The 26,278-nt window shown below is 43.5% G+C and overlaps 1 protein-coding gene across 3 annotated transcripts in view; it reads left to right on the forward strand.

Annotated features, from left to right (window-relative positions):
- Positions 1 to 26,278, forward strand: part of LOC147030931 (dmX-like protein 2) — a 504,858-nt gene that overhangs the window by 330,392 nt on the left and 148,188 nt on the right. For all 3 annotated transcript variants that reach the window (XM_085875495.1, XM_085875494.1, XM_085875496.1), the window contains 4 exons: positions 2,540 to 2,616; positions 4,423 to 4,553; positions 17,841 to 18,092; positions 26,261 to 26,278. The exon at positions 26,261 to 26,278 is cut by the window's right edge and continues 146 nt beyond it. In XM_085875495.1, coding sequence (XP_085731621.1) covers positions 2,540 to 2,616; positions 4,423 to 4,553; positions 17,841 to 18,092; positions 26,261 to 26,278 — 478 coding nt within the window. The remainder of the gene's footprint in view (positions 1 to 2,539; positions 2,617 to 4,422; positions 4,554 to 17,840; positions 18,093 to 26,260) is intronic.

A 26,278-nucleotide genomic window follows, 5' to 3' on the forward strand; every position in this document is an offset into this window, starting at 1 on the left:
ACATACATACATACATACATACATACATACATATCTATATATATATATATATATATATATATATATATATATGTATATATATATATATATATATATATATATATATATATATATATATATATATATATATATATATATATATATATATATATATATATATATATATATATATATATATATATATATATATATATATATATATATATATATATATATATATGTATATATATATATATATATATATATATATATATATATATATATATATATATATATATATGTACATACATATATATATATATATATATATATATATATATATATATATATATATATATGTACATACATATATATATATATATATATATATATATATATATATATATATATATATATATATATATATATATATATGTACATACATATCTATATATATATATATATATATATATATATATATATATATATATATATATATATATATATATATATATGTACATAAATATCTATATATATATATATATATATATATATATATATGTACATAAATATCTATATATATATATATATATATATATATATATATGTACATAAATATATATATATATATATATATATATATATATATATATATATATATATATATATATATATATATATATATATATATATACACACGAGGATACTAAAATATGAGTGCCCCCAGAAATTTAATTATTTCCCCAAACCTCAGCCACTGTGCTTGTCTGAGGTTGTGCCCATTTTGTCTGAATTTGTCTGCAGGTGTGTGTGCGTGTGCGTGTGTGTGTGTGTGTGTGTGTGTGTGTGTGTGTGTGTGTGTGTGTGTGTGTGTGTGTGTGTGTGTGTGTGTGTGTGTGTGTGTGTGTGTGTGTGTGTGTGTGTGTGTGTGTGTGTGTGATTTGTATTGCAGCACCTCGACGAGTTTTTTTAATGTACCTATCCATTTTAACAATGCTGACCCTCCCCTCCTGGGATATATAGATTATGGTAGATCTGAGCATTATCTACACTAGAAGCACCCGCTCCCCATGGGAGCCGTCAAGGGGGGTCGGTCATGTTATTATATTTATGCCTAATTTACTCCAAGGGGTCCCAGGATTACACACCCGAAAAATGGTTGCGATAGATTCAGCTGTTTTTGCGGTACCTGGGAACAGACAGACGGACAGATGGTGAATTATCGTAACATTAGGTAGATCTGTGTGCAGACTCTCACATTGAACACAGACCGATTATAATTCCATCTATACATTTGGGAATGGGTGAAGCCAATTACCCCCCTTAAAAATGTCTGCAAAAGATCACCTGTCCTCACGGTATTTTTGACTTGATGGTTTCCATGTTTATTGCTCTCGAATAAGAAGTCATTCTTATTCCAGAATAAGAATTTGTCGATGAGAAAGGAAATTATTGTTCAATGGATGATTGAAAAGCTCACCAGAATTTTCCATGACCTCATAAATTTGTTGAAAAGCATGAATGAGCGATGCTATGATGGGAAAAACTTTCAGGATTAGTTTATGGGATCACAGCCAATGGTTATTGCAGCATCATTGAAAATTGATCTTTGGCCCTCCTTTTTTTCAACAATTGAGAAGGTTGACAGAAAAACTGTGGCAATGAGATATCTTTTCTTTTCTCTTTCTGTTTTTTTTTTGGCCCAATCAACGATTAAACTTGTGATTGAGCCCATTGATAAAACAAAGTGATCTTTCCCACTGCTACCGAAGGTGGACTGAGATTGTTTTCACCCCTGTTTGTTTGTCTGCCTGTCTTTGAATTGAAAATCTCAAAAAGTCATGGACTGATTTGGACAAACCTTTTTGGATGGGTTGAGTGCATGACAAGAACAAGCTGGATACCTCCATCACCAAAGGTGAAGGAGGTTATGTTTTCACCCCTCTGTGTCTGTTTGTTTGTTTGTTTGTCTGTCTGTGTGCATGATATCTCAAAAAGTTGAGGACAGATCCGGATGAAATTTGGTGGGCAGGTTGGGAGCGTGACAGGACAAACTGATTAGATTTTGGTGAAGATCCGGATCCGGATCAGACTACGAGTATTTTTAAGTGACTCGTCACCATTGAGAGATCGGGCCAAAAATGATATATAACATGATATCTCAAAAATTGAGGATGGATTCGGATGAAACTTAGTGAACACGTTGGGTGTTTGGCAAGGACGAACTGATTTGATTTTGGTGAAGATCCGAATCCTGATCTGGATACGAAAATTATTTGATTTTTAAAATGATTCTTCACCATTGAGAGATAGGGCCAAATACGATATATAGCATGATATTTCAAAAATGTATTGTGCCTGATATGTTCTCGTGGATCAGGTATTACGCGGCAGATGCATGCGCTCTACTGAGTGCCCTTCAAGTTCGATTTTGGTTTTGGTCTGGATGCAGATCCGGCCTATCAGTGAGATACAAAACATAAACTGTCCAACCTGGTGGAGGTGTGCTCAACCGAGTGCCGTTCAAGTCAGCTTATGTTTTCTGTTGTTCCTTTACTAGGTGCAAGTCATGTTTGCACTGGCTGCCTCCCTTTCCACCTGCATCTACCAGTCTCTATGTGACAGCCACAGCTACAGGTAAGTGCGTGCATGTGTGTCATTGGTTGGTATCTCCATTTGTGGGTTGAAGGATATGGAACAAAGTCCTCCCAGGAATCAAAGTATCCACCTTTGCTTCAGTAAGGGATCACAATTCATAGACCAAGCTGTTCAACTTTGTTGTTCTTCGAGTTTTGTTCTGAGGGCTCTTTTCAGGATCATTTCAGGGAAAGAAGGGGTTGGTGGGGAGGGGGGGGGAGACTGTCTCCCTGGAAGATCACACGCCATATCTTCACATGTGGTATTTCGATATTTCCTTCTGAGTGCTGTAATATCAAAATGATATTCCAAAGCTCCATTGCTTTCTCATTCAGGTTGATTATTTGTGGATTGATTTTGTGTCTTTGCATGCATTTTATCATCCATGAATGTGGGACACTGTCAAGCTTTCTTGTAGTCCTTCCAGGCGGTGGACAATTTTCTTCTTCGCATTTTGCAATTTTTAAGTATGGTATTGTTCAGTAGTAGTTAGTCAATTGTTCCATAACAACCTCTCTTACATACCTTTTGTTCTGCTCCCAAACCTCCTTGTTGTGTTTGGTGAAGGGATATTATTTCTGTGATGATTCTTGTTGGAAGTTTGTATGTTGTTGGTTGGCATGTTATTGGCTGGTATTTGTGAATTTGTTGGGTTAATTCAGATTTTGGGATGAGAAGTGTTTCTTTCTTATGAGCCGTTCATGTTTTTAGCCAGAAATTTGGAATTTCATCTGGGCCTGGGCCTTTAAAGTTTGGCATGTTTTGAAGTTGTTTTGGAAAAAAAAAATCTTCATCAGTAATCACTGGTAACATTCCCTCTCGGTGTTGCTTCTTCGTTTCCAAGTCCGGGATTCCATTCTGCTTCCTTATGTTCCTTTCGATCTCCAAAAATTCCTTTCCAGAATTTTTCGAGCTTTTCTTTTTCAGAGGGAGTTGACACATTCTGCTTTTGTTTTGTGTGTGTGCGTTCGTGCCCACATGTGTGTTTTGTATGTTTTGTTTCGGCAGGTATTCAACAATTTACACATCCTCTTGTAAACCTTATCACCATGAGAGTGAACGATGCATTGGCAACTGTATATCGATCCATCTACTTTCTTTTTGTCAATATGTTCATCATTGCTTTCCTTTTTCCGATCCATCCATTAATTCTTTCCTTCTTTCCATTTTTTTTTTTCAAACGTGCAGTTGAACTTGAAAATTAAAAACTTGTGTGCAGCCATCAGCATCAGGAAACGTGAAAAATGAGCCAAGCCAGCCGTGGCGCTGCCGTTCACGGTGGAGGGCCTTGTGCTTGGCCAAGGCAGCTGCGCAGTGTGCTGCCTCTTCCTTTATCTCTCTTTGTGCATTTGGATGTGACGAGCAATTGTCATGCATGGTGTATTGTTTACCATGGTTGTGCAGAGTTTCCTTGCATTGTACACAAATGGCTAAAAATTAAAAACCCTGTTGCTTATCTTGCTTTAACATTGGCCATTTGCAGCACTACATTTTAGACATTCAATTTGTGGCAAGCAACTATCCTTGGACTAAGAACAGCAACTAATGATATAATCACTAAAGCATCCTGTAACTTTAACCGCAAAAAGCAATGTTCAGCATTAATTCAAGTGCAATGGAAGGCATTGCCATTTATTAGCTGTTAGATCGATTTGGTGAGAAATGGGGACAAATTTGTTGAGAGGAAGACCATTTTGTTTGAGAGCAAAACGAATTCGACTTGAAACCCGGTCTGTGCTGCGAGGAATGATGAACTCAAAGTTATCGAGCGTATGCCTTCATCCACATTTGCTCTTTACATTTTAGCGGTGAAGTAGAAAGCTGTCCTTTCACCGGTTTGGCATACCGAGGTTGCTTGCTGCGGGAGAGGCAGAGACGCTGGACTGAAACGTTTGATGGCAGCCTCGTGCCGACGACATCTCCAGCACAGTGGCCAGGTAAGCAGATTGTTTGAGAAGGAAAGCTTTAAGAAATGGACATACTGAACCAGACAGTTAAACCATCAACAGGAAGAGTTTGTTTTGTTTCGGTTTTTTTGCACAATAAAGTGTTGAAGAATGCAACTAAATTTTCATGAAATGACATCTGCACTGTAAGAGAGATTGTCTGTCTGTGTGTTGCCATTTTCTCAGAGGTGGCCAAACAGTTCTTTGTAAGTCTTTCAGATGCTCATCATGGAGTACCGGGGAGTGTTTGAGACAAATAAACTTTTGCAAAATGTTGAAAAAAAAGTTGGATTTTTTTTTTTTAGGTGGGGAGAGGGGGGGGGTTGCCTCAGCCTTTGTCGTTATGTGAGAGGGAATATTAAATTATCCCTGACCCTCCTCCTTGGTCACTGCATGGAAGTGTTTTATGCCCCACAAAAATTGGAAAAAAACATGAATTTGATTTCTTCAAAATGCCAACAGGATTTTTTTTTTTTTTTTTTTTTTTAACTTGCCCAACTGATTTTTCCTTTATTCAGCACTGAGATTTCTTTCTATTTGAAAAGCATCATATCATATGAATAAAATGTAGTGGTAGTTGTAGTCGTAGTAGTAGTAGTAGTAGTAGTAGTTGTAGTTGTAGTTGTCAGGTCTGTTGTCAGGTCAGGTTAGATCTGTGACCTGCTACAGGTACCATGTAAACCTGTACTAACCTGCTCCATGGTCGGGTTGTCGGCGACTAAACCGTCTCCCCCACCAGGGTTTCTGGTGAGGAGGGTGTTTGCATATGGACACCCAGCAGGATTAAAAACAAAACCTGTCAAAGGGCGGAGGAGCTCCTTGTGAGCCAACGGCCATCCATATCTAGTGCCCAACTGTGTCTGCGGACGTCCTCCTGCAGTTGGGTTACTTTTTTATTAGGAGGTTGGTGGCAGGATTTGCACTCCAGCCACCGTAAAACCTTTCATTCCGCAAAACACATAAACGCAAAAAAAATCTGAAAACCCACTCCGTGGGAGTACCTCCTGTGCAGCTTCCCTTCGCAGGGCAGCTCACCGGATGACGGGATTGGGGCAAAGCCTTCGGGACCCCCAATCTTTGATGAAAGGAGGGAAACCACGGGGTAACATCCCTGGGTCAGATTGCGGGAGAGTGTGTCGGAGTGGTGCTGCGGTGTCGTCCGCCAGACGGCGGTCTCCTCGGGTTAACCTGAGGCGGTCCCTTCGGGTGGGTGCCTGGAATGTCCTATCCCTAAGAGAGGATGATCACCTGTCTCTGTTATCATCTGAGCTCAAGGGTTTGGCCACCAAAACTGATCGATCTGATGTCTGAACTCTACTCTGGAACTGAGAGTGCTGTGAAGTGTGGTGGTACCATCTCTGTCTTATTTCCAGTTGTTACTGGAGTTCGTCAGGGGTGTGTATTGGCCCCCACAATTTTCAGCACTTGTATGAACTGGATTTTAGGGAGGATGTCGGAAAGATCAAGCTGCGGTGCATCTTTTGGGAATGTCAAGATCTCGGACCTTGATTTCGCAGATGATGCAGTCATCTTTGCGGAGACTTTCGGTATACTTTTGGGGGCCCTCGAGGTGCTGAATGAGGAGTCGGAGCCGCTGGGATTACGGGTTTCTTGGGTCAAAACTAAGATCCAGGCTTTCAATGACATCTTGGATGCTGCTGTCCTGTCTGTGTCTGTTTGTGGTGAGGATGTTGAGGTCGTGGAGAGATTCACTTACCTTGACAGTGATATTCATGTCTCTGCTGGCTGTGAGTCAGAGGTCAATAGACGTCTGGGTCGGGCCTGGGGAGTCATGGATTCACTGGATCATGGGGTGTGGCGCTGCTGGTACCTGTGCGGGAGAACGAAAGTCCGAGTATTCAGGTCCTTGGTGCTTCCAGTCTTGCTCTATGGATGCGAGACATTGGACTCTGACCAAGGATCTGAGACGGAGACTTAATTCCTTTGGAACCAGGTCTCTTCGGAGAATCCTTGCAATCGCTGGTCAGATTTTGTGTCCAACGAGCGGTTGCTCAGAGAGACTCGGATGAGATTTGTTACCTGCATGGTCCGTCATCGTCAGTTGCGGCTGTCTGGACATGTGGCTCGTTTTCCTGACGCTGATGCTGCTCACCAGATTCTCTCAGCGAGGGAGTCTCGTGAGTGGAGGAGGCCAATGGGCCGACCACGTGCCTCATGGTTGCAGCATGTTGACCAGCATCTCAAGGAGATGGGGATGGGCCTGGCATCTGCCTGGGGGAAGGCCAGACGGAGGCCCCTGGAGTACCGGCAGAAAGTGTACGCAGCGACGCGCTGTTCTGGCACATGCTCCATTACCTGACCTGACCTGAGTCGTAGTAAACAGCATCAGGCAACGCCAGGTACCCTTACTCGTACTTGATAAACCACTCGGTAGAGCGCATACCTCCACCAGGCTGAACAGTTTACATTTTGTATCCCACTGATAGGCCATATCTGGATCCGGACTTGAACCAAAATCGAATCGGCTCGTTCTTGTCACCAACCTAAGTCGTCCCCAACTTTTTTAGATATTGTGCCATATATCGTTTTTGGCCCTATCTTTCAATGGTGAAGAATCGCTTCGAAAATTCAAAAAATTCTCTGATTCGGATCCGGATCCGGATCTTCACCACAATCCAATCAATTCGTCCTTGTCACACATCCAACCTGTCCACCAAATTCCGTCCGAATTCGTCTCCAACTTTTTGAGATAACCTGCTCACAGACAGACAGACGAGTGAAAATATAACATCCGTCCAACTTCAGTGGCAGAGGTAAAGATGAACACTGACAAAAACTTAATTTGATTGGATTGTGCACTCGGATATATTGTTGTGGGCCGGGTATCGGCGACGAGCACGACCGCTAGATGGAGCAGTAGAGTCAGCTCCACCGAACACCTGGAATCTAGATCGTACCTTTCCGATAACTCCGAAGGTTCGGGTCCCTTACAGGACCGTGAATCGTCAATAATTCAACCGCGTGGGACAGGGTTATTTGCGAAACTTCAAAATACCTAGAGGCCCACGTGGCGAGCTACCGAGGAATTCACACCCTCAACGGAGCTCAAACGGGACGAGCCGTTACCGTGCTCAACCCGTGCGTAACCCGAGCGGATGGTTGCCGAGGTCCCGTCGGTCCAAATGCACAACTCCGGCAGCAACGGCCTTTTTAATCCACCAACACGCACCGTGCTAAACCAATGAAGAAAACACAGAAACGAGCTGATACATTTAACAGGGGATATTTATTTACAATAGGGGGAGAGGGAACACACAAAGAGCAGAGTTAAACCGACTTAGCAATGCAATCATGTACAAGTGAAGAGCACTTAACAATTCCAACTTACGGACGGGCCCACAGACACACACACGCACACACAAATACCCCAAAAGAAGTGATGGCCACGGCCTTTATTGATGGTTCCCAGCTTCCCGCCTCATGCGGTCTTCGACATCCTAAATCGGCGGGACTCGAACCCGCAACTCGATGCCGCTGCAAGCACTGGGTACGGAGGGCAGCGTCAGGCTCCCGCACGCTCCTCCGGCATGCGACAAGACCAGAGCCAGCGACAAGGCGAGACTAGAAACCAGCGACGAGACGAGACCAGACGAACCAGACCTTCTCGTTCCAGCCAGAACGCCCCGAACAATTCAACTGGCCAACTCTCCTGCCACGAGCACACCGTCTCTCCCAACGCTGGTCCAGACAACCACACTTTCTCCTCAGGCGGGAGGGGCTTCTTTTCTGGCCACTCGCCTCCTGATTGGACGGTTGCATCGTGCGATTCGCTCGTCACCCCCGTGATTGGCCGAAAGGGGCGCCAAGTCCGCTGATTGGACCTGGGGGGGGGGGGGAGGGTGTGGCGGCCGTCGCGGCGGACCGCCCCTCAAACAAGGAGAGTAACATGGTCCTGCGTGGGCTGCGTTATTGGCCGTCCGTCGGCAACCTCACTCGCATTCCCCGGATTGGGCGAGAGAGACGTCAGGTCCTCGTGAACTCCGCCCACGTACGTGCTGACACGCACGCGTGCAATGGTGTCGGTGGAGGATGGTGGAAGGAAGCAAAGGCAGGTGTCGTTAAAAAGTTGTTGATTTAAAAATGGAAAAGAAAACCTTGACTATCAAAATAACTCCGCAGCGCATGAACATTTAATACCCATTCGACTAGGGACGGGACCCCAACTAGAAACACGTACTTACCAATATGACTGTTCTATAGGGACCTGAATGTTGAGTGCAGTAAGCTTCCAGATTCGTAACAATATTACATTGCATGATGATGGAGCTGCAAGATGAAAGGTGATTTTTGTTTTGTGCTTTTGTTGTGATTGTCCTCAAATCCTGTATATCACCTTTTCCTGTTTATATATCACAATTGAATTATTGCATATTTCAAATTGTCCCCCCCCGACCCCTCCCCCTTCAAAAAATAATACATTTTGCTTTAACATTATCTCTGATAATGCTTCATCTTTCTCTTTTACACATGTGGTACTCTTTACTGTATCAAAATGCACAACTCTTCCACTATTTAAACACACTGCTCTCAATTCGACCTCTCCTTCATACCTTTCCTCAAAAATCCAACTGTTTCAGTGTTTCTTCTGTCCATTCTCTAAATTTGCCTTTATTGCATCCATCAAGAAATGTGTTTAATCGCATCTCTGACCGAAAACTTTCAAAAACCCCAGTTTGCTATGAATGTTCGCTTTCCATCAACCATTCTTTTTTTCCAATTTCAGTGCCAACTCACCCCTCTCACTCCTCACTCTCAAAGCAACCATCCCACTCTTCTCCCTCCAAGCCTCCCTCTCACCTCTCTCAAAAACTCCCCCTTCACCTTTCTCCCTCAACTCTCCCCCCTCACCTTTCTCCTACCATTCGCCCTCCTCACTCATCCTTCTCAAAGTTGCCCCCCTCTCATCCAGAAAGCTGCCTCCTTCCACTGCCCTCTCACCTCCATCTCTTCACTCCACCTCCTCAAATCCTCAACTGCCTCTTCCCCCTCCCTCATCCCCCCTCTCCCCCAGCACCACACAGCCTTTTCTCCTCCTCATCCCCTGCCCTCCCCTCGCTGTTCTGCAATCCCCCACACTCTTTCAACAACCCTCCTTACCTCCCCCACTCGTCCCTTGTCCTACCCTCCCCCTCCCCTCCCACCCCCTGAACCCAAAGCCTCCTCCCCTCCCTCTTCATTGACAGTGTGGACTTCAAATATCTGGGGCCTTCACTCAAACCTTTCAGATCTTCCATACAGGTTGCCACTGACAAACCAGACATAATCTGCCTTACCGAAACTTTCCTCCCTCAAGACGTCTCTGACGCCCAAGTATCTCTCCCTGGTTACTCCCTCCTCCGGTATGACAGACCTGAGCCTCATCCTGGTGGAGGAGTTGCTCTCTTCATCAAAGACTCCATTCCTCACTCTCCATGCACTGCCCTCACTCCCCCACACCCCCAGGAATACCTCTGGCTACGGCTTCCCTCCACTCCTACCTCATGTTTATATGTGTACTGTACGGTCCACCAAACAGTGATGACTCCATCTACACCTCACTATCCGAAAACATGGACCAACTTCTATCTTCTCATCCAAACTCTCTCTCTTCCTCGTATGTGGCGACTTCAATTGTCATCATGCCAGTTGGCTCGGTGTGGGTACCTCTCTCACCTGTCATAGCACTTCAGCAAAAGCTTTCTACGACTCATTGGGACTCACTCAATTGGTCAACTTCCCAACCCGGATCTCAACCAATGGTACTCTTTCTCTTCTGGATCTGATTTTGACAAAATCTGCTGCTCTTCCTCCACTTCAATCAGTTCTTCTGACCATGTCCTTGTCAAAGTGGACATCTCTCTGGATATTATCAGAGAACCACCTCGCCACCGTCGGGTCTAGCATTTCACTCAAGCCGACTGGCAGGGTCTCCAAGCAGCCATCAAACTTATAGACTGGTCTCCTTTCGCTTCGTTCTCCAACATCAACTCATCCTGAGAATTCTTTCAAAGAAACTTGCTCTCCCTCATGCACAGATTTATCCCCTCTCGTTTTCAGTTGTCCAAACCTTCCTCCCGCCCTTGGTTCACTGAAGCTTGTGGCGAGGCAGTTGTCCTGAAACAACTTGCCTTTGCCTCATGGAAAGCAAACCCAACTGAGTTCCTTCCATCTCAGTTCCTTCCATAAAGCTTGGAACAAGTGTGTATCTACCCTCAGGAGAGCCAGAAAACAACATCTTTCAAAGCTCAAGTCTGAACTTTCAAACCTCTCTCCCTCTTCAAAATCCTGGTGGCATCTAATCAAATCAAAAATGTTCCCCCTTCATCCCCTCCCTTAAGGCCCAGTCACACCTTGACGTTTTAGCCAGGAATGGCAACGTATAATAACGCACGTAAAACGTTGGCGTACGCTGAAGTTTTGAGGTTTTTTTTAAAGTTTTGGTCGTATTCATAACGTGTTGGGCGTATGCATAACGTATTAGTAACAGGCACAGAACGTTTCGTTGTGTTAAAGATAACTTATACCAACGAATGCTTAGCCTGTTGTCGGCGTTCACAACCTATGCCCAACGATAGTTTAACTTCGTCATAGTGCGCTGCACGTATCGCCAACGAACTCGTGGCGTTCTCTGTTAACCTGCCGCTCGCCGATTTAAATCATAACCGCCTGAAAATTGGAAGTGTCAACATCGCAGTCACACCTTGACGATTGAGCCAGCGTATGCTGACCGATGAAAAATGTTTCTAAAACGCTGGGACACGTCAAATACGGTATGGGTAAGTTGTGTATACGTTAGGAGCACGATGAAAACAATGAAGTACGTTGGCATATTACGTGGTGCGTCTCGTACGTCGTGAAATTTCAAGCATGGTGAAAATTTTACGACGTACTCGACGTATGGCTCACAAGTTCCGCATAGGCTGGCGTAAGTTCTCGGCACGTTCTGCAATCGTTTACACATGTCGGCCACACATTACTTGAAAGTTACTCATAAGTCGAAACTCCTCCTCCTTCTGCTTCTTCTTCTTTCGGCTGCTCCCGTTCGGGGTCGCCACAGCGGAACATCCGTATGATCATGTTTGACACATGTTTTACGCCGGATGCCCTTCCTGACGCAACCCTGGTCGCCTCTAACAACACAGGGATATGGTACACCTATTTCAACTGGGGTATACACCGGCCCAGTACACTGGTACTCATTTTGCCGACCTCGGAAAGATGACAGGCTGAGTCAAACCCCCTGGTGTATTAATTCAGTGGCCCAATGGGGCTTGAACTCAGGACCTTTTGGATCCCAAGCCGCTGCCCTAACCACTGTGCCAACACCAGGCTTCACTCATAAGTCGAAACACGTCGAGGTAATGTTTAGCATACCCGAAACTTAATTTTTAACCGACGGGAAACGTGCTTTGAACATATTAGTTGCGTGCTTTGAACCGATGAGTAGCGTGCTTTGAACCTCTGTGTAACGTATCTCAAACGCATATTGACGTATGCAGACGAATTTGATTGACGTCTTCCGGACGACCACAGAACTCACTGAACGTGTTTCTAACATACAGCTACCGTATAATGGCGATTTGGCAGCGTTTAGGGGAATTGGTATATACAAATGGGCTTCACAAGAGGAACCCGTCAGTGTTCCTGACTCCATGTTGAGTCGATGTCACTGGCAGTGGTAGCAGTGGTAGCAGTGGTAGTAGTAGTAGTAGTAGTAGTAGTAGTAGTCGTAGTAGTTCGAGAGAATTTAGTGATGTCGATGTTATTAGTAGTAGTCGTAGTAGTAGTAGTAGTTCGAGAGAATTTAGTGATGTCGATGTTGGTTGTAGTAGTAGTAGTAGTACTTTCAAGTAACGTGTTGCAAAGTGTGAACAACGTTCGTGTAGCGTGCTTACAAGACGTCACTCATTGGTTAGAAATAAGTTTCGGGTACGCTAAACATTACCTCCACGTGTTTCGACTTATGAGTAACTTACAAGTAACGTGTTTAAACGTGTGCCATCGATCGCATAACGTGCCGACAACTTATGGCCAGCGTTGCGGAACGTGTGAGTCATTCGCCTGCATACGTCGTAAAATTTCAAGCATGAAAAAATTTGAGGAAAACCCAAAAGTTCAACGTTTAAAGCCAGCGTACCACCACTCATGGCAGTGTTTTTCAGCGTGGTCTTAACATATACAAAACGTACCCATAACGTATTCGACGTGTACCAGCGTTTTGCACAAATTTTTGCAAAAATCGGCATAAGCTGGCTAAAACGTAAAGGTGTGACTGGGCCTTTACCTCAAATGGCCGCACTTCTGATACCGCACATGAAAAGGCTGAATGCCTAAACTCGGTGTTTGCAGCTAAATCTTGTGTCCAAAACCCATCGCTTTCTCTACCCATCTTACCCAGTCGCACCCAACTGTCCCTGGACTCTGTGTCCTTTTCTCCTGACAAGGTGGAGAGCTTGCTGTCAAACCTCAACTCAGATTCTGCAATCGGTCCAGACGGCATCAGCCCATGTGTCATAAAAACCTGCTCTTCCGCTCTTGCTCACCCTCTCTCTGTTCTATTCACCCTCTCATTTACTCAAGGTCATCTGCCATCTGCTTGGAAATCAGCAAACATTACCGTACTGCATAAAAAGGTGCAAAAACAGATCCCTGCAACTACAGACCAATCAGCCTTCTCCCAATCATCAGCAAGGTTATGGAATCCATCATCGCTTCAGACATTAAATCCTTCCTCTTCTCCAATGGCTTGATTTCCGATCATCAATTTGGTTTCAGACCAGGTCACTCTACCCTGGATATGTTGCTTCTGCTCTCCCAACAATGGATGAAGGTCCTCAGTGCCAGACAGGAAATCTGAGCCGTATCCCTGGACATATCACGTGCTTTTGACACAGTCTGGCACCCTGCCCTGCTCACCAAACTCTCTTACTATGGTATCTCAGACCATCTCCACTCATGGCTCGCAGACTTCCACTCCTGTCGCAGTCAACGTGTGGCCCTAAATGGAGTTCTTTCATCCCCTCTTCCTATCCATGCTGGAGTTCCTCAAGGTAGTGTTCTGGGCCCTGTTCGTTTTTCTGGTTTTCATCAATGATCTCTCCGACTCTCTGGAAAATCCTCTTTATCTCTTTGCTGATGACACCACCCTCTGCCGTACCATCAGTCATCCCTCAGACCGGCAAGCAGCAGCTTCTTCGCTCACTGCAGATCTGGATAAAACCACAAACTGGTCCAACACGTGGAACATGTCTTTCAATCCGGACAAATCTCACACTCTCACTTTGTCTCTCCGAAAGGACCGTTTAGAATCCTCCCCCCCCCCCCCATCCACTTTCTCAACAATCCTCCGGAAGAAGTCCTTTCTTTCAAGCTTCTGGGTCTCACTATCTGCCATGACCTTTCCTGGGAAAGCCATATTTCAAACCTCACCTCCAAAGCCAGTCGCCGACTGGGAATCCTCCGTCGTGCAGTCTTTCCTCGGCCCACCTGAGCTCCTGACCACTTACAAAGCTTTCGTCCGCAGCCTGATGGAGTACTGCTCTCCCCTCTGGGTTGGTGCTCCTTCCTCCCACCTTTCCCAGCTTCACATTGTGGAAACCAAGGCATTTCGGATCATTGGCATGTCCCGCAATGAGGCTGAGTCTTTGGGCCTCTCACTCTCTCACCGCAGGCTGGTCGGTGGTCTTTCTGTCTTCTCTCCTCTCCTCTCCAGCCTCGCCCCCCCCCCCCCTGCTCTCTCTTCGATTTGTCTCCACCACATTTCCGCAGGGAGCTCAAGGTCCACCAACAACCCTCTTCTGGTAAAACTACCAAAATCACGAATCACTGCTCACCTTCACTCTTTCATTCCTCTTTTTTTTCCCTCCTTTGGAAAAAACTCCCTCACTCGATTCAATCCCATTCTTCCCTCCAGGCCTTCAGAACAGCTGTTCACCACCACCTCTTATCATCCCCCATCCAAATCCTCAATCTTTTTTTCCCCCGATAATCCACCCAATCCCACCTCCTTCAAATTCCCTGCTTTCCTTCCTGATAGTCCCTGTAATGTCCATCTTGTATTCCCCATGTTCCCCGCTCCATCCCTCTCCCTTCCACAGATCTCATGTCTCTGTTCCCCACTGTTTTGTCCTTCTCACTCCCGCCCCTCTTGTCTCATGCCTCCCTTGCTGTACGTTGTGTGTTAGCTCTCACACGAGCCTCGACAAAGTACACAAAAAAAAAAATTGTGCATCGAGTGCAAGATATTATTTATTTATTTATTTATTCGTTCATTCACTCATTATGTTTTTATTGTGCATGTCCTAAATATCTCATCAACAGTTAATTGTTTTATTTATTTATTTATTTATTTATTCCTTGCGACCGTACAAAATATAGAACAAAATGAGGGCTTCTCACAGTGGGATGCCATCAAATGTAATTTCATAGTGTGTGGGTTCTAAATTCAAAAGCAGTTTTAATGTCATCCTTGGAAAGCTACACTGAGCAACGGAGTTTGAACACTTGCCATGGCCAAAGAGAAATCAAGTAAGAAAATGTACACTGAAAATCACATTGGGTTTGTACTAAACCTCGAGATATAATCATTGCCCAAAATGGCAGGCTCTTGTTTGCAGGTTTTTTTTTTTATTTTTTTTGTTTTTTTTTCATTTGGGTGTGAGTTCGGTCATCATTCACCTTGCCTGTTCCCAAAAGAATGAGAGAAGCTGTTGGAATCGTTTACGATGTTTATCTGTTACAAATTATATGAACTAGATGCACACCCACTCCCGACGCAGTCAGGGGGTTGTGTTTTCTTGATTCAAATGTGTAATTCAAAATACCTCACCAAAATACTTCTCGCCGCATAATTCAAAACACCTCACTGCACTGGAAAACGTTGGGACAGGAATACCCTCTCCCACCTGGTGCTACACAATGCACATTTGCATGGAGAATTTGCATCGTTCCTTCAACCCCCCCCTCCCCCCCCCCACCCAAAGACCACTAGCAAAGATAAAAACACCCCTACACACCAATTGGAGTCACGCTGATCCTATGCAGCAAGTCTAGATGTAATTGGCTCAGAACTGGAGGAGGATAAGCGTGACACATATATATTGTTACGGCTGTGGAAATTCGCAAACCACCATTCAGGTCCCGTAGGTGAGATATCTCTTAAGTACATGTTATGTGTCGTTAGCCCAAATCCGTTGTCTTGAGGAAATTTATGTGATCCATCCGGGCTGCGACGCTTTGAGTAAGTCGTTTTTCTTTCCCTATCTTTTATTTAAAACGGACGAAAACTGACAACGATGCTGGTGGGTTTTTCGTGCCATTCCTCTCCGCACTTGGTGTGAGGGAGGAGAAGGGGGAGGGACAGCTCGCTGCCGATTGGTGGATGACCAGCGTGAAGCGGTCGGGGTGAGGGAACGCCCCTCTTCGAGAACCCTCTCGAAGGAGGGTGGAACCGAAAACGGGGGCGGAGTGAAGGGCGGAGCCCCGGGAGATAAAAAGTCGGACACGGAAGGAGCGCTGTTGTTGCTCTTGCTCTCTTCCTGTCTTCCGGCTCGCTCGTCCTCTTCTCTTCCTGGTGGCCGCTGGCCTGGTCTTTTGTGAGGTGGTCCCGAGACCCCGCTGGCGGGACGGAGCATCTGCGATTCCCCACACCGCGACCTCGAGCGACGTTTCCCCCCCCCTTCTATCCGCGCTGGGATAGCGCCGGAAACTCCGTCTGTGGCGTCGAGCGGCCAACACGTGCCGGCGCGAGTCACGCCAGAGAGGACGTGCCTACCACGCCAGGGCACGGAGTCGCGGCCAGGCGCGGCCACGTCGACAGACGTAGGAGAGGGACTCGACGGCCCAAAGAGAAGTCACCATTTCTTTTCGGGGTTTTTGTGTGAATGTGTGTTGGCGCCGTGTCTTGTAAAGTAGAACTGTTTAAGTGTTTCCGTGTGTCGGTCTTATTCGGTTGTAGCTCTGCATTGTTGCTTTTGTTTGGGTTGATATATGTGCATTTTGAGTGTTTGGCTGTATATGTGTGCTCTCCGTGTGTCGCGTAATAAATGTGCATTGTGTGAACTGTTTTCCCGTTTCGCTTCGTCTTTTCTTTATTGACCCTCCAGCCTGCTTCGCGTAAAGGGTTCGTCGTGGTCTTAATACGCCCGATAGTTAATTGGAACCGTCGAGGCCGACGATAACACCGCTCGGTTATCACTGTGGCACGGAACGGACCGCTTAAGCGGTTTGTGTCCGGAGTCGTCCTGTGGCATGGTGCGATCGCTCGGTCGACCATTCGTGCAGGTACTTCGGTAGATCGAATTTGGCGAGTGACCCTATCCTGCACGGGTGGGCAATTGGCACGATCGTGGTGAGGTTAAACCCTCACCCATGACGAGCTCCCAGCGTTGGTCCGAGAGGGTCACGACTGAATTGTCCGTTCCGGTGGGCGAGGCGGCTGCCATTCGAGTCGAGCGGCCGATCGCACACTGGCGGGCACGAATTCGCAACAATATATATATATATATATATATATATATATATATATATATATATATATATATATATATATATAAATATATATATATATATATATATATATATATATATATATATATATATATATATATATATATATATATAACACATACACACATACACACATACACAAACAAATACACACCGGTCCGTGAATTGTTGTAAGGATTTCTACTGGGCGCCACCATATTCTTTTCAGTTCATCGTAAATTCTGCACACGTCCTATGTCCGAGTCTTCTCAGTGTGGCTCACTCGCTTTGGACCCAGTTTTCGTCCCAAGGGACTCTGCAGTCCCTGTGACTGTGACCGTCTGAGAGTGCACCGGCGCAATGTGCATTCCGATACGTGATATTAATATTGTTACAAGTTCACATGTGCATGCTATGACGTCAGGTGATGTTACTTCCCAAAACATTGGGAAACCAATGCGTGTTGACAGTTTTTGAAATAACCCCACTTTCCAGAATTTTAAGAAATTTTCACCCCTTTTTTGCATAAAACAAGATTTTTTTTTTTCAATAAAAGTGACACCTTTTTCACAACGTTGAGGTTAAAAGGTTAATTACCCTTTTTGGGGTCATCCAACATCATTCTCAGTCTTTCCTTAAAAATCAAAAATACTCTGATTCTCATTGCTGGTTGGTTTGTCTTTTGCAGCAAACATTTTTTCTCCATGTTTTCTTTTCTTTGAGTCTTTTTGTTTGTGTATTCATTTTCATTTCACCTATTGTCTCTTATTTATTTATATTTATTTACTTCAGGTGTGGCCGCCCTTCAAAGTCAATTGAGCTCTGCACGAGAAGAAGACTCACCAAAGCTCTCTGTGCTGTTGTGTGAAGCTCTTGTCGCCGTGTACTTGGCACTGCTGGCCCGTGGCCTAGCAGGTCCTGCACCTGGTCTTCTTTTCCGCCTCGCAGTGCACCGCCTTGATGCTCGAATGTGGGCTGCCGTATTCGGTGGTGGTGCCAAAGTGCCTGATCGAGCACAGCTATCTCAAACGGACAATCCTTCAGGTATTATCTTTTTTCCTATCCTGAGCTTATACACTTTGTTTCTTGAATTGTACAAATAGTTTTGTGTCTGATGTCGGTTGATGGTTGTTGGTGTTTCCATGAGGTGGTGGTTAAGATTGGGATTGGAATTAGTAGTGGTTGTTACCCCACTCACGTGAAGCAAAAAGGGAGGTGAAGCAATTGGTTCAGGTCCGACCGTCTGTCCATCCGATCAGTTTATGATCGAGGAATAGCTGATGTAAATTGAATGTTATCCATGTATAATTCCAGCAGTGTGTGTGTGTGTGTGTGTGTGTGTGTGTGTGTGTGTGTGTGTGTGTGTGTGTGTGTGTGTGTGTGTGTGTGTGTGTGTGTGTGTGTGTGTGTGTGTGTGTGTGTGTGTGTGTGTGTGTGTGTGTGTGTCCGCACCTTATCCGATTAACACGAAAATTCACACACCTGTTCCACTACATGATTGGAAATAGAATGTAAATGTATGATGTCATAGGTCACATGGTTCGTCAGCCATCTTGGATTGAAAATTAATAAATTTAAAAAATCTTCTTCTTCAGAACAGGTGGAAGGATTGAGGCAAAAATTCACACACACTTTCCCCAAGACATCCTTTCACAAGTATGTTACTTTCTAATTGATAGGTCACATGGTTTGGTGGCCATATTGAATTTAACCTCAAACTTTCAAACATCTTCTCCAGAACGGCTGGTTAGATCAAGGGGAAACTTCACATACGTATTGCACACGAGCAGTGAATTTCAGTTTGTTAATCTATATTAATATTTCGGCACGCCCCTTTCTTTGTTCCACCATCAAATTTTTGTTACTGCATGAAATGAAACAAGATTTGGCACATATACTAATGATATTATTGTCTTCCTTGAGAGGCCCCTCAAAATTCGTTTTGATGCATTTTCACAAACTCCAACCGATTCCATTCAAATTCGGTACGATTATGGCTTTTGGTCCAACTTAGGTCAGTGGCTATAAATTTTTTCCATAACACTTCCGATATTCGAAAAAATCGATAAATCGATATCCCTTATGGGATTTTCCATTCAAATCCACTCAAGTTTAAGGCCTACGGGGGACGCAAATTTCCACTTTGCCCTGGGCGCTGTTTACCTCCGCTACGCCAAGCTGTTAGGGTTAGGGTTTGGGTTAGTGTTAGGGTTAGGGTTAGGGTTTGGGTTAGTGTTAGGGTTAGCTACCCTAACACTAACCCTAACAGCTAACCGTAACCGTAACAGCTAACCCTAACCCCAACCGCTAACCCTAACCGCTAACCCTAACCGCAACCCTAACCGCTAACCGCTAAACCCTAACCGCTAAACCCTAACCGCTAAACCCTAACCGCTAAACCCTAACCGCTAAACCCTAACCGCTAAACCCTAACCGCTAAACCCTAACCGCTAAACCCTAACCGCTAACCCCTAACCGTGAACCCCGAACAGCTATTCATGAAATTTGCAAGAAAGCCCGGGCGTTGCCCGAGCAACGCCGGGCTTTACTACTAGTTTCTAATATGTCACATGGTTTTGCAGCCTTGTTGGATTCAAGAATTATATTAAATAATGTTTTCTCTGGAACCACATATCCTATCGAAGTGAAACTTGGCAACTGTCACAAACAACAATGTCTGCATATATGGTAAAATTATGATGTCACAAGTCTCATGCTTTGGCCTCCATCTTGGATAGAAAAACACACCTTGTCTGATTAACACGAAACTTAACAAGCATGATTCACCACCACATTAGAGGGAGAATTTAAATTTATGTTGTAATAGGTCACATGGTATGGCAGCCATTTTGGATTGAAAATTAATAACTTTAAAAGTCTTCCTTTCTGAAATGGCTGAACAGATCGAGGCAAAACTCCACATGTATGACCACATATCAAACAAAGTCTTCACCCACTTTTGATGTACGACATCGTTTGGCAGCCATATTGGATTGAGGGGAAAATATTAATTAATGTTTACTCTGGAACTACTGCATCAATAAATGTGAATCTTCAGAGTTATGATGGAACCAATCATGTGGAATGAATGGTTGAAATTTCAACTCGATCGGGCCCAGGGTTTGGCAACCATGTTGGATTGAAGGGGAAATATAAATTAATGTTTACTCTGGAACTGCTGTGTCAATATATGTGAAACTTAAAAATTATTTTCGAGCCCACATGTGAAACTTAGTTTTTAAATTTCAACCCAATCGGCCACACGGTCTGGCAGTTAGAATTATTTATTAATTTGAATTTGAGAACTCTTACATTTTTTTCCAGAAGGCTCACTTGGCTGCACCTGCATGCGTTTGATGGTACAGGAACAGCAATTCAATTGATACCGACAATGTCCCCAGGAAAAAGGGCTGACTGCATACGTAATAAATAGATTGAACACTTTGTGCTGCCCGGTTCATAACTCGTCAGTCTCACGCTGTCTTGAAGCAGGGCTGTATTTGTATCACTTAAATAATGTTTTCTCTGGAATCACTTCTCCGATCGAAGCAAAACTTTGCAACGATCATCGACAAAGTCTCACGTTGTATCAAAGGTGGACGTCTGGGTACCCGGTCATCACTGCCAGCAGTTATAAAGTGGCAGTTCTCGTTATTATTATTATTATTATTATGTCATTATTATTACTTTATTTTATGTTATTTATTATTATTTATTATTGTTACATTGTGGTAGTTGAAGGTGAAAACAAACATGATGGGAAATAATGGGGGGGAGGGGGGGTTCTTCGATTTTCCAACCAATTGACTTCCAAACAAACTTCAGGAACATAACCCGTTCCTAAGTCTGGGACTTCATGTATATCAATATATAGCATGAGAGGGCATGGCACGTGAGAGGCTGCATATTGGGGTGAACAAAAGGTCGCCATTACGGCTGTATTCGATGCTGATTGACGCTGTGTTCTTTGGTGATCAGTAAAGCCTTCATCTCCTCAACTGTGACTCGGCAACATCTTTAACCTTCACCATCTAAGATGGACGGAGGTGACTGTTTTCACCCCTGTCTGTTGGTTTGTTTGTTACTTACGAAATCTAAAGATTTTGCAAGTATATTGATGACTTCCGTCATCTGTTTGTGTGTTTGTTTGTTTGTAGGCACGATAACTCGCGAACGGAAGAAGCTACCAATGTCAAATTACACCATGTGATTCAGGAGGGTGATGGCTAGTGCTGATTATATTTTGGTCAAAATCGGTCAAAGGTCAAGGTCACAGTGAGGTCAAACATTCTATTTTTGATGGTTTGGTACAGAATCATCGTAGAAACTTCTGGTTTGCGTCGCGACCTTCTCTCGAGACAGCTTTTATTCGACAAGGTCATAGGTCAAGTTGATGAATTCGTAAGTATCAGTCTATGACTGCTTGTTACTTACGAAATCTAAAGATTTCGTAAGTATATTGATAACTTCCGTTTCTGTTTGTTTGTTTGTAGGCATGATAACTCGAGAACGGAAGAAGCTACCAATGTCAAATTACACCACGTGATTCAGGAGGGTGATGGCTCGTGCTGATTATATTTTGGTCAAAATCGGTCAAAGGTCAAGGTCACAGTGAGGTCAAACATCCAAAAAATGATAACTCGAGAACGGAAGAAGCTTCCAATGTCAAATTACACCACGTGATTCAGGAGGGTGGTGGCTAGCGCTGATTAGATTTTGGTCAAAATCGGTCAAAGGTCAAGGTCACAGTGAGGTCAAACATCCAAAACATTCGATTTTTGATGGTTTGGTCCAGAATCATCGTAGAAACTTCTGGTTTGTGTCGCTACCTTCTCATGAGACAGCTTTTATTAGACAAGGTTAGAGGTCAAGTTGACGATTTCGTAAGTACCAGTCTCTGACTGCTTGTTTGTTTGTTTGTTTGTAGGCACGATAACTCGAGAACGGAAGAAGCTACCAATGTCAAATTACACCACGTGATTCAGGAGGGTGATGGCTAGTGCTGATTAGATTGTGGTCAAAATCGGTCAAAGGTCAAGGTCACAGTGAGGTCAAATATTCGATTTTTGATGGTTTGGTTCAGATAACTCAAGAACGGAAGAAGCTACCAATGTCAAATTACACCACGTGATTCAGGAGGGTGCTGGCTAGCACTGATTAGATTTTGGTCAAAATCGGCAAAGGTCAAGGTCACAGTGAGGTCAAACATCCAAAAATGATAACTCGAGAACGGAAGAAGCTACCAAAGCCAAATTACACCACATGATTCAGGAGGGTGGTGGCTAGCGCTGATTAGATTTTGGTCAAAATCGGTCAAAGGTCAAGGTCACAGTGAGCTCAAACATCCAAAACATTCGATTTTTGATGGTTTGGTGCAGAATCATCGTAGAAACTTCTGGTTTGCGTCGCAACCTTCTCTCGAGACAGCTGTTATTAGACAAGGCCAGAGGTGAAGTTGACAATTTTGTAAGTACCAGTCTATGACTGCTTGTTTGTTTGTTTGTTTGTAGGCACAATAACTCGAGAACGGAAGAAGCTACCAATGTCAAATTACACCACGTGATTTAGGAGATTGATGGCTCGCGCTGATTAGATTTTGGTCAAAATCGGTCAAAGGTCAAAGTCACGGTGAGGTCAAACATAATTCCGTTAATTAATGTGGAGAAATGGATTATTTTTGCTTCGCTCGACGTTACGAGTTCGTTTTAACTTCGATTTTAATTTTGTCTTCGGTTTTTGTGATCGCTTAAGACGCTTAAAACTCGGTTGTCGAAATTCTGGTAAAAATCGGATGTTTTGGAGACGTTTTAAGATTGTATAAAAAATATTTCACTCGACGCGTCACGGGTCGTCACGTGATGCAGTGCGCTCGAGCAGACGCGTCGTTGAGTCACATTAAGGTTTTGCGTGTGCGCACTGATCGTGTTTTCGATAAAGATGGTGTTTAACAGTCATTTTTTTTATTCCAATAAAGGTTATCGTCGCATGCCTGACTCGCTGAGCCGTCAGATTATGTAAAGATTGTTGGTGGATGGCCGAATATTACGGTTTTGTGACTTTGATAAAATAATATTGAATAATTGCGTGGAGAAATGGATATTTTTGCTTCGCTCGACGTTACGAGTTCGTTTTAACTTCGATTTTAATTTTGTCTTCGGTTTTTGCGATCGCTTAAAACGCTTAAAACTCGGTTGTCGAAATTTTGGTAAAAATCTGATGTTTTGGAGACGTTTTAAGATTGTATAAAAAATATTTCACTCGACGCGTCACGGGTTGTCACGTGATGCAGTGCGCTCGAGCAGACGCGTCGTTGAGTCACGTTAAGGTTTTGCGTGTGCGCACTGACGGTGTTTTCGATAAAGATGGTGTTTAAAATTCATTTTTTTTATTCCAATAAAGGTTATCGTCGCATGCCTGACTCGCTGAGCCGTCAGATTATGTAAAGATTGTTGGTGGATGGCCGAATATTACGGTTTTGTGACTGATAAAATAATATTGAATAATTGCGTGGACAAATGGATATTTTTGCTTCGCTCGACGTTACGAGTTCGTTTTAACGTCAATTTTAATTTTGTCTTCGGTTTTTGCGATCGCTTAAAACGCTTAAAACTCTGTTGTCGAAATTTTGGTAAAATCTGATGTTTTGGAGACGTTTTAAGACTGTATAAAAAAATTTTCACTCGATGCGTCACGGGTCGTCACGTGATGCAGTGCGCTCGAGCAGACGCATCGTTGAGTCACTTAAAAGTTTTCCGTGTGTGCGCTGACGGTGTTTTCGATAAAGATGGTGTTTACAAGTCATTTTTTTATCCCAAGAAAGGTTATCGTCGCATGCCTGACTCGCAAAGCCGTCGGATTATGTAAAGATTGTTGGTGGATGGCCGAATATTACGATTTTTTGACTTTGATAAAATAATATAAAACAATTGCGTGGAGAAATGGAGATTTTTGCTTCGATCGACGTTACGATTTTTGATGGTTTGGTACAGAATCATCGTAGAAACTTCTGGTTTGCGTCGCTACCTTCTCTGGAGACAGCTTTTATTAGACAAGGTCACAGGTCAAGTTGACGATTTCGTCAACCAGTCTATGACTGCTTGTTTGTTTGTTTGTGAACAGTATTACGGAAAAACTCCTGGACGGATTTCGACGAAACTTGGTGGGGGGGATTAGGTATCGTCCAAGGATCATGCCATTAGATTTTGGACTTGGTCCAAAGTCCAATATGGCCGCTATGGCGGCCATTTTGAAAAATATTTGAATTTTTGTTTTTGCATTTCTCCATGTTTTTAGTGATTTCCAACAAAAAAAAATTTTTGCAACTTTTTTCAAAAAAAATTAGATTTTATATGAAAAATATTTGAATTTTTGTTTTTGCATTTCTGCATGCTTTAAGTGATTTCCAACCCAAAAAAAAAATTTGTTTGAGAAAAAAAACAACAAATTTTGCAACTTTTTTTCAAAAAAATTTCGATTTTTTTTATTTTTTTGGGGCATTTCTGCATGCGCGTCGATCCAGTTTAGTTTATTCAATCGTGGTTCAGTAGAATCTGATCCATTTTGACCTACAATGAATAGGATGTCAAGTTCACTTAAGTGACCCAGCAATATTGGCGGCGGAGGTTTTGCACTCCACCGAGTGCTCCCCCTCGAGTTTTACAATGTATAAGGGTGATTTATAAGACTGCTTCAGTAGCATTAAGTTTCTGGATTTTTTTTTTTTTTGAAATATCTTTAAAACAATTATTTTATTGAAATTGAGGTATATACTTGAACACTATGCGGGGTATCATGTACCATGAACTCTCGAGTTGGGATTAGTATTCGTGATTGTTGTCAGGATTGGTGGTGGTTGTCAAGATTGGGGTTGGGATTGATTGTGGTTGTTCAGAGTTGGGATTGAGATCGATGTAGCTTGTGAGCATTGGGATTGATAGGCCTTGTCGGGATCAGGACTAAGATTGAGGGTAGTTGTTGAGCTTAGTTGGGATTGGAGTTCTGTTGATGTTGGTTGTTGGGATTGGGGTTGATAGTCATGTTGATGGTGGTTTCTGGGATTGGTATTTCTGGACGTCGCTGGCTGTCGGTTCCCGTTGCTAGCTGTTGGTGGCTGGCTGTTTCTGTTGCTGGCAGTTGGAGTCTTTTCTAAATTTGGTCCTTTGTGATGGTGGTTTGGTTTTATTGGACTCGGGCTTTGGCTCAGGTTTGTCCTTGCCTTGGCCTCTGTTTTGTGTTGGGCTCGTGCTAGTGAAACTAACAGGCCGAGACACTCAGCTTTGTCGTGGGAGATCCAATTGATTTTGAGGGACTTGCTTTCCATATTATGTTGGGATTGTTTTTATGGTGGGGTGTATCTTGGTCTTTTGTTTGTATATTTTTCTTGGGTTTTGTTAACTCCTCCACCGAAGGTGGGCAGAGGTTATGTTTTCACCCCTGTCCATCTGTCTGTCTGTGAACAGGATATCTCATAAAGTTGTGGACGGATTCGGACAAAACTTGGTGGACATGTTGGGTGTGTGACAAGCAAGGATTTATTAAATTTTGGTGAAGATCTGGATCCAGAGAAAGATCCAAGAATTTTTTTGAAGTGATTCTTCACCATTGAGTGACTGGCCTTGAAATGATATATCACATGATATCTCAAAACGTTATGGACTGATCCAGACTGAACTTGGCGGACAGGCGGACAGGTATCACAAGGATGAATCGTTTTGATTTTGTTGAAAATCCGAATCTGGATACAAGAATTTTAAAATTTATAAGCGATTCTTCACCATTGAGAAATGGGGCCAAAAACGATATATGGCATGATATCTCAAAAAGTTATGGACGAAGTGGGACAAAACTTTGTGGATGAGTTGGGTAGGTGACAAGAACAAGCCGATTAGATTTTGGAGGTCCGGATCCAGATCCGGCCCATCAGTGGGATAGAAAACGGAAACTGTTCAGCCTGGCGGTCATTTGCGCTCCACCGAGTGCCGTTCTAGTTTTTATTTGTGTTGATCTCAGGCTTGTATTTCTGTTTTTTTCCAGCTCGGGCTTTGGTTTGGGTTTGGATTTTCTGGTTTTGGGGGGGATTTAGTTGTTGAGTTTTGTTTATTGAAGTTTTTTGTGGTTTGGATGGTTTGGGATTGAGATGTGCTGGTATTTTAGTTGGGTTGGGTTTTAGTCACTGACGATAATTAATTTCTCTGTTGTACTCTCTTCCACAGCCACGCTTTCAGATGAGG

Source organism: Eptatretus burgeri, chromosome 3, assembly GCF_056783735.1.
Source record: "Eptatretus burgeri isolate ZD-2024b chromosome 3, Ebu_testis_v1, whole genome shotgun sequence".
Classification (NCBI taxonomy): Eukaryota; Metazoa; Chordata; class Myxini; order Myxiniformes; family Myxinidae; genus Eptatretus; species Eptatretus burgeri.